The 17,837-nt window shown below is 38.6% G+C and overlaps 1 protein-coding gene across 1 annotated transcript; it reads right to left on the reverse strand.

Moving 5' to 3' along the window:
• Nucleotides 1-17,200, reverse strand: dclk3 (doublecortin-like kinase 3). The gene is made up of 5 exons (XM_009294434.5): nucleotides 16,783-17,200; nucleotides 8,629-9,980; nucleotides 6,102-6,234; nucleotides 5,609-5,776; nucleotides 1-2,757 (listed from the first exon to the last, which is right to left on the reverse strand). Exons 1-5 carry the CDS (start codon nucleotides 16,844-16,846, stop codon nucleotides 2,309-2,311), a joined length of 2,166 nt encoding a protein of 721 aa, XP_009292709.1. The 5' UTR covers nucleotides 16,847-17,200; the 3' UTR covers nucleotides 1-2,308.
• Between the last annotated feature and the right edge of the window lie 637 nt (nucleotides 17,201-17,837).

Below are 17,837 nucleotides of genomic sequence, written 5' to 3' on the forward strand. Positions count from 1 at the left end.
GTCGAGCTAATAATGTTTAATCGTGTTATCTTTACACATTATTAACAGTGTTTTGAAGAGGCCTCAGATTTGCAATACAACTTTAACAAAAACAGGTGGAAAAATAATGCAGCAAATTAAAAGATGTGCAATATAAATACCTGAAAAGAGACAAATAATACCAAACACTTTCAGCTTGTTAGCTAACTAACATTGCCACACACATTGGCCCAGTTTGACTCATGCATTTTCAATACTTCTTAAAAAAACAAAACAAGCGTCAAACCTTAGCGTAATGTTTATCATTTCTTGCAGCATTTCTTTGCGAATATCACAAAGAAGACAATTCAGAGAATAATCAGAAGCGTGCAAATACAAAAACTATTTAAAAAAAACATAATCAGACCAGTCTTAGTGATAGTTACTTCAATGTCCTGATTATTTCTGTATTTATTAGCTAAGAAGTGTTCAGCTAAGAGTGGTTTTAACTGTGTTATAACTAGGGTCAGACGGAATCTGCAGACATTTTTTGCTATTTCTGCAGAGAGTTTTGGTAAAAATCTGTGGATTTCTGCAGAATTATTTTGAGTATCATAACTAAAACCTTGATATGTCAAATAAAAAAAGAATATCTTTTTAACTTGTGTTTAATGTTTAAAATGCAAATCCAGTTAGATTCACTTTATTTGGTAAACAAAGCAAGTCCATCATGTAACATCTCTACTAAAAGACTGAAAATATTACTCTATAAACTGAACTGTACATAAACTAGATGAACATTTTCATATTAGTCAGTAATATTACTTTAATTTATTTAAAAACTGAATAAATATAGATTTACACACATATACTCAAGTAAATAAACAGAATTAATGATGGGCTAAAAATCTGCGGAAATCTGCGAAGTTCTGTGCGCGCAAATTCCGTGTGGGCCTAGTTATAACCTATTATAAGCACAGCCTTGTTATAATGCTATTATAAACATCACTGTGGATGATTTTTTTGTTCCTCAAAACTAATCCAGAAATGTGAATCAGTGTAGATCTCATCAGTACTGTGTTAGGTCTGATAGAGAGAGAAGATGCTAATTGTTGTATAATACATTGTATATTGTTGTGTTAAGCTATATGTTATATTTTGTCCTAATCACTTGGTCTGACCATATATCAACTATTTTCTTTTAGTTTCTTGTTCATGGGTGATTCTAGAATTGCTAATAATAATGTTTGTATGTGTACTTAAGGAATCGATTAATGTAAAGACTGCCATACTTGTTGTCTCCCTCGTGAATTTTCTGTTCAACTTCAATTGTTAAATTTGTTGTATAATGGGAAAGAAAGGGCATTTAAGTGACTTTGAACGTGGCATGGTGGTTGGTGCCAGGCGGGCTGATCTGAGTATTTCAGAAACTGATCTACTGGGATTTTCATGTACAACCATCTCTAGGGTTTACAGAGAATGGTCCGTAAAAGAGAAAATATCCAGTGTGTGTCCAACTTTGAGGAGGATGGGCTACAGCAGCAGAGGACCACACCGGGTGCCACTCCTGTCAGCTAAGAACAGGAAACTGAGGCTACAATTCACACAGGCTCACCAAAACTGGACAATAAAAGATTGGAGAAACGTTGCCTGGTCTGATGAGTCTCCATTTCTGCTGCAACATTCGCATGGTCGGGTCAGAATTTGGCGTCAACAACATGAAAGCATGAATCCATCCTGCCTTGAATCCATGGTTCAGGGTGGTGATGGTGTAATGGTGTGGGGGATATTTTCTTGGCACACTTTGGGCCCATTAGTACCAATTGAGCCTCGTGTCAACGCCACAGCCTGCCTGAGTATTGTTGCTGACCATGTCCATCCCTTAATGACCACCATTGTACCCATCTTCTGATGGCTACTACCAGCAGAATAATGCGCCATGTCTAAAAGCGTGAATAATCTTAGACTGGTTTCTTGAAGATGACAATGAGTTCACTGTACTCAAAAAGGGGGCAAAAGGGGGTCCAACCCGGTACTAGTAAAGTGTACCTAATAAAGTGGCCGGTGAGTGTACATCTCAGCATACAGTTGTGTTTTAGGCATGCCGTGCAGGGGTTTTGAGGTTACAGTACCATCTCTGCCAACCACCTCTGTCACTGTCAGCTTTGTGTAAAGAAGTAACATAGAAAAATTAGTAATAATCAAATGTTCCCTGTCAATTCCCTGTGCTTTATATTTAATAATGAGCTCAGTTTTTCCGTTCCAGATGAAGGAAAATTAATGGGAAATGCTTGAAATGTAAATGTATGAGGCTTAATCTGTTATGTTCAAGTGTCCTTCAAGTAACCCATTACTCAGCAAGTCTCTCTTGTTTTGTGTCGATGTCTTGCTGTTCTGGTTTCTCAGGTTTGTGTTGATCTGTGTTATATTTCTGGTCAGTAGTGGTGTCGTCTTCTTCTTCATAGCATGAGTTTTGTTGCTTGCTCTGTATGCTATGAGTCTCCTGAATCTGCTGGTTTCTGTCAGTTGTGTTTATATCTGGGACACATTTGCTGTTTTCGTGTATTTGTGCTGTGTGAAATGTCACTGGAGAGTGTTTCGTGCTTTCAGCATTTTCCACCTGTCTGCTGAGTTTATGCTGGTTGCGTCGCTCAGCTGTGGAGTCAGTGGCCTTTATTGCCCCCTTATGGTCTTTTTGTGTTGTTGCATGTTGAATCCAGTCGTCCTGCAAAGTTTGACTTGCAGTCAGTCGCTTTTTCGGGTTCACCTCCAACAGAGACCTGACTAGAGCTTTAGCACCTGGAAAACACAGATATACAGTTAAAGAGTTATTAGCCCTCCTGTATATTTCTTTCCCCAGTCTCTGTTTAACTTGACTTGATTTTAGTCGTTTGGTCTATTATTATCAGTTTCAGTTCAGTCTCCTTTATTTCTCATCTCATTTTCATCTGCTTTTTTGGAGCCGGGTTGCGGGGGCAGCAGTCCTAGAGAACCCCAGATTTTCCTCTCCCCAGACACTTTCTCCAGCTCCTCCAGGGGGATCCTGAGGTGTTCCCAGGCCAGTCAAGAGACATAGGGCGTACTCACACTATGTACAGTTGCCTTGAACAAATCCGAAGCATGCTTGTCACCCCTCCCGTATCCCCCAAAGGCCCGCACTCACATTGCATTCGGGTCTGAGCACGCTTTCGTCATCGATGATGCGCTGTACAGTTTAAGGATGCTTTCACACCTGTGAATCGATTCAGTTGTTCCGAAACAGAGATTACAAATGTTACATTGTTGCTCTTTGCTCTTGGAGCGGTTTGCTTTCACACTGCAAAGTTTCTAATCGGACCAAAAGAGCTAAAACAAGTCACGTGCGAGTAAACTCTCTTCACATTGGTCAGAGTTTCAGGGTTAACTTTCCAGAGTCCCGCTAAGCTGTCAGGAGAGGTGGTGGTTTGGTGGTGTTTGACAGCGTGCGCGCGCGATGTGTCTGAGGAGAGATGCGGTGGGGAGGGGTGAGAAGGGTGCGCGACGTAGCCTATTTGAGGACCGGGAGGGAGACGCGAGATTACCGGGAGATTATCATTCGTTTGCGGGCGTCCGGAGACTCGCAAAACTTCCCGCCCTACTCATAATTCTCTTTTCATATAGCCGTATGCCTATTATATCCATAAAACACAGTGATATAACCGTGCTCGGATCGAAACGCTTTCTCACTGCAATCGATCTGCTCTAGAGTTCGTTTCAATCGACCCGAGACCATCTCATTCAAGCGATCTCGGAGCGATTGATTTGGCGTGGATCCGAGAGCGATTAGTGGTTTCACATATGCCAAACGAACCGCGCTAACTGGGCAAACGAGACAGGTTCCGAAACAAAAGTGTAGGTGTGAAAGCACCCTAAGAAGAGCTCTCGCTCAGCACAGTGGACATTTCTTTAAATCATCTTAGTCGTTTGATATGCAGTTACACTTTTTGATGCTCATAAACAATCATTAAGTCCTCACGCTGCAGGTATTAGGAGGTTTGCTAAAGGTGCAGCTGTCATGCAGTAAGGGGTTTGTGTTTTTAATAAACCACGACAGTTTGCGTTCATTGAACGGTAAGAATGATCAATAAATCCATATGAAACAGTCCATTAAAAGGCACGTCTCGTCTTCAGTTCTGGGAATCAATCTGGGAAACGGGCCTGTGCACGGTTCAGATAGCATAGTGTGAGTACGCCCATAGTCGCTCCAGCGTGTCCTGAGTCTTCCCTGAGGCCTCCTCCCAGTGAGACATGCCTGGAACACTCAGGTATGCATCCTGGAACAGATGCCTGAGCCACCTCAGCTGGCTTCTCTCGATATGGAGGAGCAGTGGCTCTACTCTGAGCTCCTCCTAGGTGTCAGAGCTACTCACCCTATCTATAAGAGTGCACCCTGCCACCCTGCAAAGGAAAGTCATTTCGGCCGCTTGTATCCGAGATCTTGTCCTTTCGGTCATAACCCAAAGCTCATGACCATAGGTGAGATTAGGAACGTAGATTGGCCAGTAAATCGAGAGCTTTGCCTTTCGGCTCAGCTCTTTCTTTACCACAATGGATCGGTACATCGACTGCATTACTCCTGCCGCTTCACCAATCCGCCTGTCAATCTCACGTTCCATCCTTCCCTCACTCGTAAACAAAACCCTAAGATACTTGAACTCCTCCACCTGGGGTAAGGACTTTCCCTTTATTCAAAACATTGCATATTACACCTTTTAAAGGAATAGTTCACTCAAAAAATGAAAATTCTGTCATTATTTCCTCATGCTCAAAACTTTCTTTCTTCTGCTGAACACAATATAAGATACACTGAACAGTGCTGGAAAAAAACAGCCATTAACTTCCATAGTATTTTTTTGTTGCTCCTATGGATGTCAGTGGCTACTAAAGATCTGCGTGGGACTAAATTTTGAATCCCGCTCCCACCCGCACCCGCCAGGTTTTAGCCCGAACCCGACCGCTCCCGCTTATATTAAGCATTTGTTGTCCCGCTGCCCAACCCGCCCCATTTTCTACCAGCCGCGCCCGTTACTGCTAACGGACGGGGGGGGGGAACAAAACTGAAAACCACCCAGCTATAGAGACTACAAACAGCCTATAACACTCTGTCTGTATAAACACACACACACACAGACAGTGTCTCGCTCTCTCTTTCATTCTCACACACACACACACACACACAGAGAGAGAGAGAGAGAGCACAAAGCTCTCTCTCTCATTCGCACACACACAGACATCAACAAACAAGCTAAATGCAGCATCATGCTGTCTCTTTCACACATATACATGCGCGTGCTCACTTGCTTGGGAGCCGAGAGCGATATTGTTGAACCGCCCACTCCCATCCAAAATTAAACCCGTTACCGTCCGCTGCAGAGCTTTATTCAGAAATTTATTCCCGCGCTGCAGAAATGTGGTCGGGTCCCGCGGCTACCGTAGTACAACCGCGAGAATGCAGACCTCTAGTGGCTACTTCCAACATTCTTCAGAATATCTTCTTTTATGTTCAACAGAAGAAAGAAATTCACAAAAGTTTCGAAGCACTTGAGTGTGAGTAAATAAACGATGTGGGAATTTTCATTTTAGTCTGAACTTTTCCTTCAAATCTTTGAATCTGTAAAGCTCAGCATCTCACCTTCAGACACATTGTCCCAGTAAGGGGACAGAAAGTGGACTTCTCCCTTCTGGATGAGACGAAAAAGTTCCTCCTGATTTCGGTCTGGACTGCGGAATGGAGGAAAGCCACTCAGCAGCACAAACAGAATCACTCCCATCGCCCAAACATCCACTCCAACACCGTAGCCTATTCACACACACACATGATGAAGACTGCAAATATCTGACACTGCACCTCAAGATATGTCTTGTTTATAGTTTAAGACAGAGCTGGAGCCAGTGTTGGATCAGTTACTTCAAATGTAATTCATAACTAAATCTAGGACCAGACAGAATTTTTGGCTATTTCTATGCAGAAGTACAGCGGATTTATGGAGAATGATTTTGATAGTAACTAAAAACCTCAATAAAATCAATAAAATAAAATGTTTTAATCTTGCAAATTCAATAAGATCTACTAGTCTGGTACACAAATTTAGTCTCTCATATAATAATCAGTGTTCACACTTCACCTGTTTCAGCAAGTATCTCTGGAGCAACATATGTAGGCGTGCCACAGACGGTGAAAACGGGCTCTTTTACCACCAAAGCCAATCCAAAATCAGCCAGCTTCAGATTCAGGCTGCCATTGCCATGCCGCTGTACCTTAGATTCAGTCAAAAACAATATGATATCAGTATACCTTATGTGATGTTAGCGGGCTATAATAATGTTCACATTTTTTAATGCATGACTATTTTTTCAAAACAAGCAATACAAAAGTAGCTTCTCGGGTAATGAGCTAGTTTTCCCAAAGGGTGGCGCTATGCACCTCTTCCAACATGCATCTAAGCGCCGGTGTGTATATGATTCTGATAATGCATTAAAATAACCAGTAGTTCTTGAACAGGTAAAATACTGTAACTAGACTCGAATGATACCAGAAGTCAAAACGAGCAAATCCAGTCATACCTATACTCTTACAGACTTCTGCAAAACATCTGTTCAAATCACTTATTAATTGATAATAAGAAATGTTTAAATAAGAAATATGACGAGATCTTTCATGCAGCCTGATGTATAGTATTTATCCATCCTTTCTTTCTTTTTTCTTTCATCCTTCCATCCACTCATTCTTTGTTCCTTCCATTCATCTTTTCTTCCTTCCATCCATCCTTCATTCCTTTCTTCCTTTAATCCATCCATCCAACTATTCTTTCTTTCGCTCATTCTTTCGCTCTCTTTCATCAATCTATCCATCCATTCTTTGTTCCTTCCATCCATCTTTTCTTTCAGTCATCCATCACTCCTTCTGTCCTCCATATTTTCCATTCTTTAATCCATCCATTTCACCATCTATCCTTTGTTCCATAACTTTTTCTTTCTTTTGCTCTCTTTCATCCATATTTTTCTTTCTTTCTTTCTTTCTTTCTTTCTTTCATCTATCTATCTATCTATCTATCTATCTATCTATCTATCTATCTATCTATCTATCTATCTATCTATCTATCTATCTATCTATCTATCTATCTATCTATCTATCTATCTATCTATCTATCTATCTATCTATCTATCTATCTATTCTTTGTTCCTTCTATCCATCTTTTTCTTTCATCCATCCATTTATCCTTCCTTCCATCCTTCATTCCTTTTTTTCTTTAATCCATCCATCCATCATTTGTTCCATCCTTGCTTCCTTTCTGTCTTTTGTCTTTCTTTCTTACTTACTTTCATCCATCTTTCTTTCATCCATCTATCATCTATTCTTTGTTCCTTCCATCTTTTCTTTCATCCATCCATTATTCCTTTCATGAATCCATCCTTCCAACCATCCATCATTTGTTCCTTCCATCCTTTCTTTATTCCATACTTCCACCCTTCATTCTTTTTTCCATTCTTTTTTCTTTTTTTCTTTCTTTCTTTCTTTCTTTCTTTCTTTCTTTCTTTCTTTCTTTCTTTCTTTCTTTCTTTCTTTCTTTCTTTCTTTCTTTCTTTCTATTATATGTTCCTTCCATCCATCTTTTCTTTTATCCATATATCCCTTTCTCCAGCCTTCCTTCCATCCTTCATTTATTTTTTTCTCATCCATCCATCCTTTATTCCATCCTTTCATTCTTTATTCATTTTATCCACCATCCCTCCTTCCTTTACTTCCATCCATTATTCATTAATTTCTCTCTTTCTTTCCTTACATCCATTCATTATTTCTTTTTTTTCTCTTTCTTTCTTTCTTTCTTTCTTTCTTTCTTTCTTTCTTTCTTTCTTTCTTTCTTTCTTTCTTTCTTTCTTTCTTTCATCTATTATATGTTCCTTCCATCCATCTTTTCTTTTATCCATCCATCCCTTTCTCCATCCTTCCTTCCATCATTCATTCCTTTTATCCACCTATCCCTCCTTCCTTTACTTCCATCCATTATTTATTCATTTTTCTTTTCTTAAATCCATCAATCCTTTCTTTCTTTCTTTCTTTCTTTCTTTCTTTCTTTCTTTCTTTCTTTCTTTCTTTCTTTCTTTCATCTATTATATGTTCCTTCCATCCATCTTTTCTTTTATCCATCCATCCTTTATTCCATCATTTCATCCTTTATTCCTTTTATCCACCCATCCCTCCTTCCTCTACTTCCACCAATGTTTATTCATTTCTTTCTTTCCTTTTATCCATACATCCATCCATCCACCTTTCTTTCTTTCTTTCTTTCTTTCTTTCTTTCTTTCTTTCTTTCTTTCTTTCTTTCTTTCTTTCTTTCTTTCTTTCTTTCTTTCTATTGAGATATGTATATATATATATATATATATATATATATATATATATATATATATATATATATATATATATATAAAATTATTATATTATGATTATTGTATATTAAATATTATTAAGTGTATTCTTCATGATGTTGTTCTGTATTTTCTTGTATTAAAATCTTGTATTTTGGTCTGATTTTAATATACTCCTGTGCTTCAAATATAAGTTTGTAATGTAGTAAATCTGCTTGTTGCAGACTGGTTTTGCTCATGGCTGTAACTCTTGTAATCAGCCTGAACTCTTATCTCTCTCACCAGCAGGTTTTCGGGTTTGATGTCTCTGTGAGCGATGCTCTTGTCATGGATGTACTCCAGGGCCTGGCTGATGTCTCTGACCATGCACGCAGCGCTAGGCTCAGTAAACCTGCCGCTCTGAGTGATGGCATCGAACAGATCTCCACCGCTGACCAGCTCCATCAGCAGATAAACATGAGTGTCCGTGTGATGGGAACGAAACAGCTGGATGAGCCGCGGATGCTCCAGGCTACGCAGCAGAGCGATCTCATTCTGGACCATGTGACCGCGTCCCTGCAGCTTTGCGTTGTCTACGATCTTCATCGCGAATGTTTCAGTAAGACCACGAACACGACACTCCCTGACCACCGCAAAGTTCCCATCTCCTACAACACGACCCATGATATAACAGCGCTCGATGTCCTCCAGTGAAACCTCAGCACCGTCAGGAGGTACGTTATCATCTTTTAATACAGTTTCTTGCTTGTTAGCATCATGCTCAGATATGGTCTCCAAGTCCTGGGTTTGAGGAGCAGATTTGTTATTGGCAGTAAGCTTTTCTGCTGTTTTTTTTGGCCTGATAGGAGGAATAGGAGGTCCACATCCTCGACAGCTCCGGCAGTAGACCGCTTCTCTCTTTCTCTCCTCCTTCTTTGGCTCCTTCTCTTCTTCTTTCCTCCTCCACAGATCTCTTTGCTTTTCTCTCTTCGCCTTTTCCTTTTGTCTTCCAACAGGCTGTAAGTTGTTGACATTGGGTTGCTGATCGTGTAAAACCATCTCACCCGCGGGATCATCGTCATGGAAACCACTATCCGCTTTAGTGGCCTTGGGTCTCAGGATACGCTCCCAAATCCTCAGAAGGTGCTCGCAGTGGACTGGGTTTTCTGGGTATAGCTCGTCCAGTGCTGCTTGCACCTCTTCAAGAGAAGGTCTGCTATTCCCAAAGGCCATGAAGGCATGGTCAAAGCGGAAAAAGTCTGACAGACTGTGAATCTCTCGTCCCATAGGGCTAAAAAGGCGCCTTATTCGGGAGTTGTTCCAACATGGAAAGCCAAGCGCCTCAGAGACGTCTGCCATCAGCTGCTCAAACGTCTGCACCGCACGGCGGTTTAACAGCAGTGAGATCTTACGCACGCTGTCATTTCCACACGGCCGCACTACTGTCACGATTCGTGGACGCACCGGGCTTGATTCTGCGTGTCTGGAATGGTAGCCACTCGCTCTGGGAACCCCTGATTCCTCCCAGTGAAACACAGGGCTTTCTGAAGACCCAAAGTCAGTTGGGGGCCTTCGAGGTCTGGACCTGTGCAGGTAAGATTGAAGAGGCTGCCGAGGAGCAGCGTTTGGGCATTTTGGCAGTTTAATCCTTTGATCTGGAACATATAAACATGGATAAGGATATATGAGAGCGTTGTTAGGATGCAGGTAATCAGGCACAGCAAGAGCTGTCCCAGTTAAAGCTGTTGTAAAAGGATATTGGTAAAATAGAATATATCCGTATTTATATTTGCACTCTTGAAAGGTTTGTATTTGGGATGTTTATTGCAGCACTGAGTGAAGCAGCCAATCACAGCCATGTCTGTTAACTCAATAAATTCTGTTGATTTGCCATGAAATGGAAAGAAAAGATAGTCGTTTTTATTCTACTTTTGTGGTGTACATGGCCTTGAAATGGTCCTGAAATTAGAAAAATTGTGGGGTGGTGCATTGTTTCGTTCTTCAGGAACCGATTGGGTTAATGAAAGATGGTGTTGTTAACAAAATGAAGGGAGACTGATGAATGGACAAACTCAGAGCAAAAGCAAGACATGCCCTAATAACCCCACCCTAAAGGACTAATAACCCTGCCCTAAATCCGTGATAGTCCCACTCCTAAAGGACTGATAGCCACGCCCGAAAGAACTGATTGCACCACCCCAAATGACTGATAGTCCCGCCCCTTAAGGAATAATAGTTCTGGCCTAAATCACTAATATTCCAGGCACTAAAGGACTGATAGCCACGCCCGAAAGAACTGATTGCACCACCCCAAATGACTGATAGTCCCGCCCCTAAAGGACTGAAAGCCCTGTCCTAATTCACTGATAGTCCCACTTCTAAAGGACTGATAGCCACGCCCGAAAGAACTGATTGCACCACCCCAAATGACTGATAGTCCCGCCCCTAAAGGACTGAAAGCCCTGCCCTAATTCACTGATAGTCCCACTCCTAAAGGACTGATAGCCCTGTAAAGGACTGATAGCCCCGCCCTAAATCACTGATAGTCCCACCCCTAAAGGACTAATAGTCCTGCCCTAAATCACTGATATTCCTTGCCCTAAAGGACTGATAGCCCTGCCCTAAATTACTGATAGTCCCGCCCCTAAAAGACTGATAGCCCCGCCCATAATCAATGATAGTCCCACCCCTAAAGGACTGATAGCCCCGCCCTAAATCACTGATAGTCCCACCCCTAAAGAACTGATAGCCCCGCCCTAAATCACTGATAGTCCCACTCCTAAATGACGGATAGCCACACCCTAAAAACTGATTGTGCCACCCCAAAACTGCCCCTAAAGGACAAATTGTTCTGTCCTAAATCACTGATAGTCCCACCCCTAAAGAACTGATAGCCTTGCCCTAAATCACTGATCGTCCCACCCCTAAAGAACTGATAGCCACGCCCTAAATCACTGATAGTCCCACTCCTAAATGACGGATAGCCACGCCCTAAAAACTGATTGCGCCACCCCAAAACTGCCCCTAAAGGACTAATAGTTCTGTAATAAATCACTGATAGTACCGCCCATGAAGTAATTCCATGTGACAGGAAGGTTATGTTATTTGATTAAAGTTTGTAAGGTCAAATGAATTACTATATATTAAAGAATTACTAAATACATCTAAAAATAAGAGTACATTTTGATTTCATGGTGACTTTGAACATTTCTGTTCACATTTAAAGTAGTCAGAATCCACTGATGGCTTTAAAACACTGGACTTTTAGTTCAGTGCTGAATTCTGCACACTCACAAATCATCAGCATTAACAAAATGTAGACACAAAGTTAAAAAATGATGGTTTCGCACTTGGTTCACACCTGGCTGTGCACCTGAAATGCCAGAAAGCTCCCATGAGAGTTACTGTCTAGTGTACTTGCATTGGTTTTGAACTTTGAGATTGCAATGAAGAAAAGTGAAGTGAGTTTCTAGCAAACGATTTTGTGTTTAATTAGCCCAAACCTATTCTACTCGTCAAAAACACAGATTAGACAGACTTTATATGTCATTCATTTAGGTTTATTTGATGACTAGTCTAGTTTTGGCCTTTTCAGATTTTTAATGACAGCCCAAATTTGATATTGTTTTAGCCAAGACAACTATGTGTAAACGTTTATTAGACATCTTTTAAAAACAAAAGATGCTTGCTGGGTTGCAGCTTTTTAGTGACTATAAAACGAACACACTTTCTAGGTAGTTATTTAGTAACTTTAATCATTACCATGGTGAATTTTTGTTTCAGAGATGTTTCAAGATGTTTTCACAAGGTAAATTTCAATATTTATTTTGGTTCAAGGCGGCACGGTGGCTCAGTGCTCATTCTGCTGTGGTGACCCCTGATAATCAGCGACGAAGCCGAAGGAAAATTGATGAATGAATTATGGTTCATTCGACCAGTGAGCTCATTTGGAGCAGTGAGCAATTCACATGGGGTTTTCTGTTTATTTACAGTTGCGAATTGCACTATGGAAGTTTTATCTCTACTTTAATCTGCAGTGTTTCATTTTCAACATCAAAAGTCGACTAAATGACTTTTATTGGTACATTAGTAGTTTGGGACAAGATATGGTTTAAGAAATAATATAGAGAGAGTTAAGTCTGCATGTAATAGAAAAAAGGTTTGGTGCCTGGTTTTTGTACAGTAGTTTACAACACAAACACAGACAATATATCACATTAAACTATTAAAAATGTCAGCAAGAGTCACTTTTCAGCATCAAAAGCTTTTGAAAGAAAGATCAAGAACTCAAAATTCAATCCAAAACGTAAATAAGTGAACAAACATGAATCCCCAAATACAGAAAACTGTTCATTTACAAATATTTTTCACATGGAGCTTCTTAAAAATGGCAATAAAAATGTCCATTGTTAAGTACATCAGATCAGCAGCATCAGTGATGTTATCCTGGGTTAATTATTTAATGTTAGGTGTCCAAAGACATGCTGTGTTCACCAAGAGCGCACGCAGCACACAAAACTGCATGATCAGATTTTGTAACCCCCCCTTAAAAAAAGCGTATACAAGATGAATTAAAGAGGAAGTGTGCCACATGAATAATTAAGAGCAGGTGTGTATTGAGGAGCAATGCCGAGACATGCAGATTCTCAAATTGCACCTCATGCTCCAGGGGTAACGGAAAAGGATCAAATCTGATCGTGCCGGATCACTTTACTCTGGACGCAGCTTGCTTTCTGTCTTTCTTTACTTTCTTTCTTTCTTACTTTCCATGCACTCGCTAAACACACGTCTTTAAGTGGATGTACAGTAAGAGATTAAACACCAAACACTGCAAAAAATGCTTGTCTTACTTAGACGTTGTCTTGTTTCTAGTCGCAATATCTAAACATTCTTATATCAAGAAGCATTTTCAACAAGCAACACATATTGTCTTGTTTACAGAAATATTAAGTCAAAGTTAAGAGAGTTTTTCCTTAAAACAAGCAAAAGTGGAAAGCTGAATATGTCAAAAAGGAAAAACAAGATTATTTTGTCAATTTTAACCAAAAACCACTTAATTTTGGCATGTTGTTACTTAAAACAAGACAATATTTCTTGCTTGTAAATGTTTTGTAATTTAAGAATTTTTAGATATTTGGACTAGAAACAAGACAAAAACTCATGCAAGCATTTTTTGCAGTGGAAGCAGTCAACATTGAGAACGTTACAAAGCAATGTTCCTCTCCATCAAATTTTTCTTTTATTTTGTATTTTTTGAACACAGAAAAACATGCCGTAGACAATCAGCATGAAACAGAATGTGTAGATATACATACATAAACCAATATACAGTTGTTAAATAATAGTATCAATAATAGCATCAGCCTTGACAACAATGTTATCAGTAAAAAGGAAAAACGGAAGAATAATGACAAGGACATACTATTGCAAATAAAAATGACAAATAAAATAAATTAATACATATATACATATATGCACACACATACATACATACACATACATATATGCACGTACACATACAAACAAACACACATACACCCAGATATGCATACATGCACACATACATACACATACCCATATAAATATGCACACATGCATACACATAAATAAAACAAATTTCAAAACCAAAAAGGCAATGAGCCAAATCTGTACTTAGTGTTAAGTAAGGTTAAGAATAAACCAATCGAAAATAAAAAATTAAATAGAAAAATGGTGATATACACATAGAGATAGGTATTTAAAACTGTGCTGAAAAAGGTCTACGACAATGAACGTTATTAGAAGCCCAAACAGGGAACCTTAAATTACTATGAAAAGAGAAAAACAAGAAAAGAAAAGAAAAAAAAAGTAAAAATAATGTAATAATAAAACATAATTCTAATAAATAATAAATGAGGGGAAAAAAAATTAATAAAAAAAAATAAAATAAAAAAGCCTGGAGCCAGAAGATCATGCTTTTTGATGTCTCATGGATTCAAGTTAGTAAATCTTTAAGTCTGTGTAAAGTTTGCGCCCAAAGTCTGATGGTGTCCTCTCTTGCACCATGGATGCGAGCAGTGGACATTTCCATATATACAATGTCAATAAAAGTATTAATCCAAAAATGATGATTAAGAGAATGAGGGGGCTTCCATCTTGTTGCAACTATTTTCTTGGCTGCAGTCAAGCCAGCTAAAAACACTCGCTTTTGAGTTTTATTAAGTTGAATGCCAGAAAAATCATTTAAGATGAAAATAGAGGGGGCGAGAGGGATTGAAACGTTTAGTAGTGAAGATAAATTTTGTTTAACCATATTCCAAAAGTAACCAAGCCCAGGACAGTCCCAAATCATGTGAAAGAATGTACCAATTTCACCTGTGTGACAGAGAGTGCATTTAGGATCAGGTTTAAGCTTCATGCTATAAAGTTTGCGTGGAGTAATATAAGTCCTATGGATGAAGTTTAAGTGAATCTGTTGATGATCAGGATTTCTGGACGCAAGCATTACCATTGCCCAGACTTCATCCCAGTCAAAGGTGGGAGACAGTTCTGAGATATCTGATCTCCAAGAGGAGTCTAATGACAGAGGGAGGTACATTTTTTCCGAAAAGTATGTGTATAGTTTAGAAACCAATCCCCGTGTTCCTTGAGAGTCATCCAATAGTTTTAACAAGGGGTGTTTTTTAAGAGGAGCCATCCAAGGGACCCCATAGGTTTTCAATTACAAAGCAATGTTATTGTAAAACTGATTAAGCATATTAATTAAGCCTGATTTGAGTTCTTGCTTTGCAGAAATCATATTTAAGCACGTCACAATTGTAAATTGTTTGTGATCAATTTATTTAATAGTTCACACAAAAAGAAAACCTATTCTGTCATCATTTACTCATTCTTCACTATAGTCACAAGCCTGTTTGAGTATCTGTTTTTCTGATGAACACAAAAGAAGATATTTTGTAAAATGTTATAAGCATTACCATTGATTTCCAAAACATTTGTTTTCCCTATAGAAGTCAATGGTTACAGGTTTAAACATACCTGACTCAAATAAGACTTAAAATTGACTAATAAATATTAAATAAATTTCATTTTTGGGTGAACTATCACTTTAATGTACAGTAAAAATATGACATTTAAATAAAAAAAAATTAAACCTGGAACAATTGATTTTCATAGTATTTGTTTTTCCTATTATAGTGTTTTATTACTTTTATTTTCAAAATAACAAAATAACGGTTTTATGGTGTTGATAAGAAAATCATGTACTTATTTTATCAAACTGTGTTTAAAAGTGTTATCAGGTATGGTCTATCTACATGGTATGGCAATCTTTCTGTAAATCTGAAATCAAAAATGTTTAATATTATCAGAACTGCTACAAGACTAATAGGATCTGAAACTTTTATTAATATACAAACACTACGAGCAATGCACTCTGACTGAAGCTAAAAGAATTTACCTAATCTAACCCACCTCATGTACTCTTCCCATCTTACGAACTTTTACCTTCTGGAAGAAGATACAGAACTTTCCGCTGGAAACGGAGCAGATTTAAGAACTCTTTTATTCCAGTGTCAATCAGACTATTGAACACTGAACAATAGTGTGTGTAATTCTTTGCATGTTGACTTATTCTTTTAAATTGTTATTGAGTCAGAACCTGCTGAAGTGCTGGGTGAGTCTACAGGAAATTTTCCCCTTGAGGGACAATAAAGTATATAAACAAACAAACTCATTTTGTGTTTAGCAGATAAAAGGAAACATGCGACAACTCACTCATCCATTTTTATTTCTGTGTGAATTGTCACTTTAATGTAAAATATAATGACATTAAAATATAAAAATAACGTTGATTATTATAACAGCATATTCTTAAGGTCGCTGATTCACATTTATGATGCATTTAATGGCACACAATTAACTTAATCTTCTAATACACTGCAAAAAATGCTTTTCTTACTTAGATTTTTTGTCTTGTTTTAGTCCAAATGTCTAAAGGTTCTCGAATCAAGAAGCATTTTCTAGACAAGCAAAACATATTGTCTTGTTTTAAGAAATAATATGCCAAAATGAAGAGAGTTTTTCTTTAAATCAAGTAAAATAATCTGCCAATGGCGTATGCAAAATAATCTTATCACAAATCGAAAAACAAGATTATTTTGCTTACCCCATTGGCAGATTATTTTATATTCTTTTATATTATATTATTGCTTGATTTAAGGAAAAACTCACTTTATTTTGGCATGTTATTTCTTAAAACAAGACAATGTGTTTTGCTTGACTAGAAAATGCTTCTTGATTTAAGAATTTGTAGATATTTGAACTAGAAACAAGACAAAAAGTGAGAAAAGCATTTTTTTGCAGTGTAGTCTTTCGAACCTGCGAGTGTGGACTAGTTAACTGACCTGGTTAAACCTTTACAGATACTGACCCTTTTATTTGCATGCATTTATTTATTAATTAATGATCTGAACGCACCTGCGAGTCCCCATCTGGGTCTCGGTGGCTCTCGCCCCGGTCGCTGATTCCACACCGGCGTCATTCTGTTCCGTTTCTCGCCGTTCCATCGGGATTTGTGCAGAAATGATCAATGCATGAGTTTGATTGACTGCCCATACTGTCCTACAGAGCTGTCCAGAGGGTTTACAAAATAATGAAAGGGTCAAGCATGATCAAATCAACGCTCACCTCAAAATAAAAGAAAAACCTGTCCTTGAAGAATCGAGAAAGTTTTAAAAAAGCATTGAAAGTTTTAAATCGGGCACAGGATATTCAATCAGCGTCTGTCAGACTTGCGGTAGCGGGAAGATATCGCGAAGCCGCATCTTTTGGAAAAGCTACGAGCGCGTTACCGGATACTCCGCATCCTGCTGCTGGAGCGTCTCCCCGGTAACACAGAGAGCTGACACACACACACACACACACACACACACACACACACACACACACACACACACACACACACACACACACACACACACACACACACACACAGAAGAGACAGACACACACACACGCACGCACGCACACACACACACACACACACACACACACACACACACACACGGGTTTGTTTGACTATATTAACGAGGAGGACATCCCATACCCATCCACTGGTTGAAAGAGGTTTGGTTTGAAAGCAATACAAAAAAGTGTCTGCAGCCAAATGCATGTTTCATACATTAGAATATGTTGAATTTTCTTTTATGTATTGATATTTGTAGGCTAAAATAATTTCATATATTTTTATTTGAGATTTATAGGATAAATCATCGTCTTAAAGCTAAATAAATAAGCTTTCCATTGATGAACAGGCTACTTTGTTAGGACAATATTTGTGTGAGATAAGACTATTTGAAAATCTGAAATCTGAGGGTTCATATAAATAAACATAGGCTATCTAAACATGTTTATTAAGTTACACATGAAGCCTACTAATCAAAAATAGAGTTTTGATTTTATTTACAGTATCTTCATAGCATATATCTAAAAAAACAATCAATTAATTAATCGATAATCAACAAATCAATCAT

Source organism: Danio rerio, chromosome 19, assembly GCF_049306965.1.
Source record: "Danio rerio strain Tuebingen ecotype United States chromosome 19, GRCz12tu, whole genome shotgun sequence".
NCBI classification, from domain to species: Eukaryota; Metazoa; Chordata; class Actinopteri; order Cypriniformes; family Danionidae; genus Danio; species Danio rerio.

Coding starts and splice junctions, on each gene's coding strand:
- dclk3 (XM_009294434.5), bottom strand. CDS start 16,846: ATGACGCCGGTGTGGAATCAGCGACCGGGGCGAGAGCCACCGAGACCC. Junction 9,981..16,782: donor ACCCAGATGGGGACTCGCAG/GTGCGTTCAGAT, acceptor TATATGTTCCAG/ATCAAAGGATTAAACTGCCA. Junction 5,777..6,101: donor AGAGATACTTGCTGAAACAG/GTGAAGTGTGAA, acceptor GTGTGTGAATAG/GCTACGGTGTTGGAGTGGAT.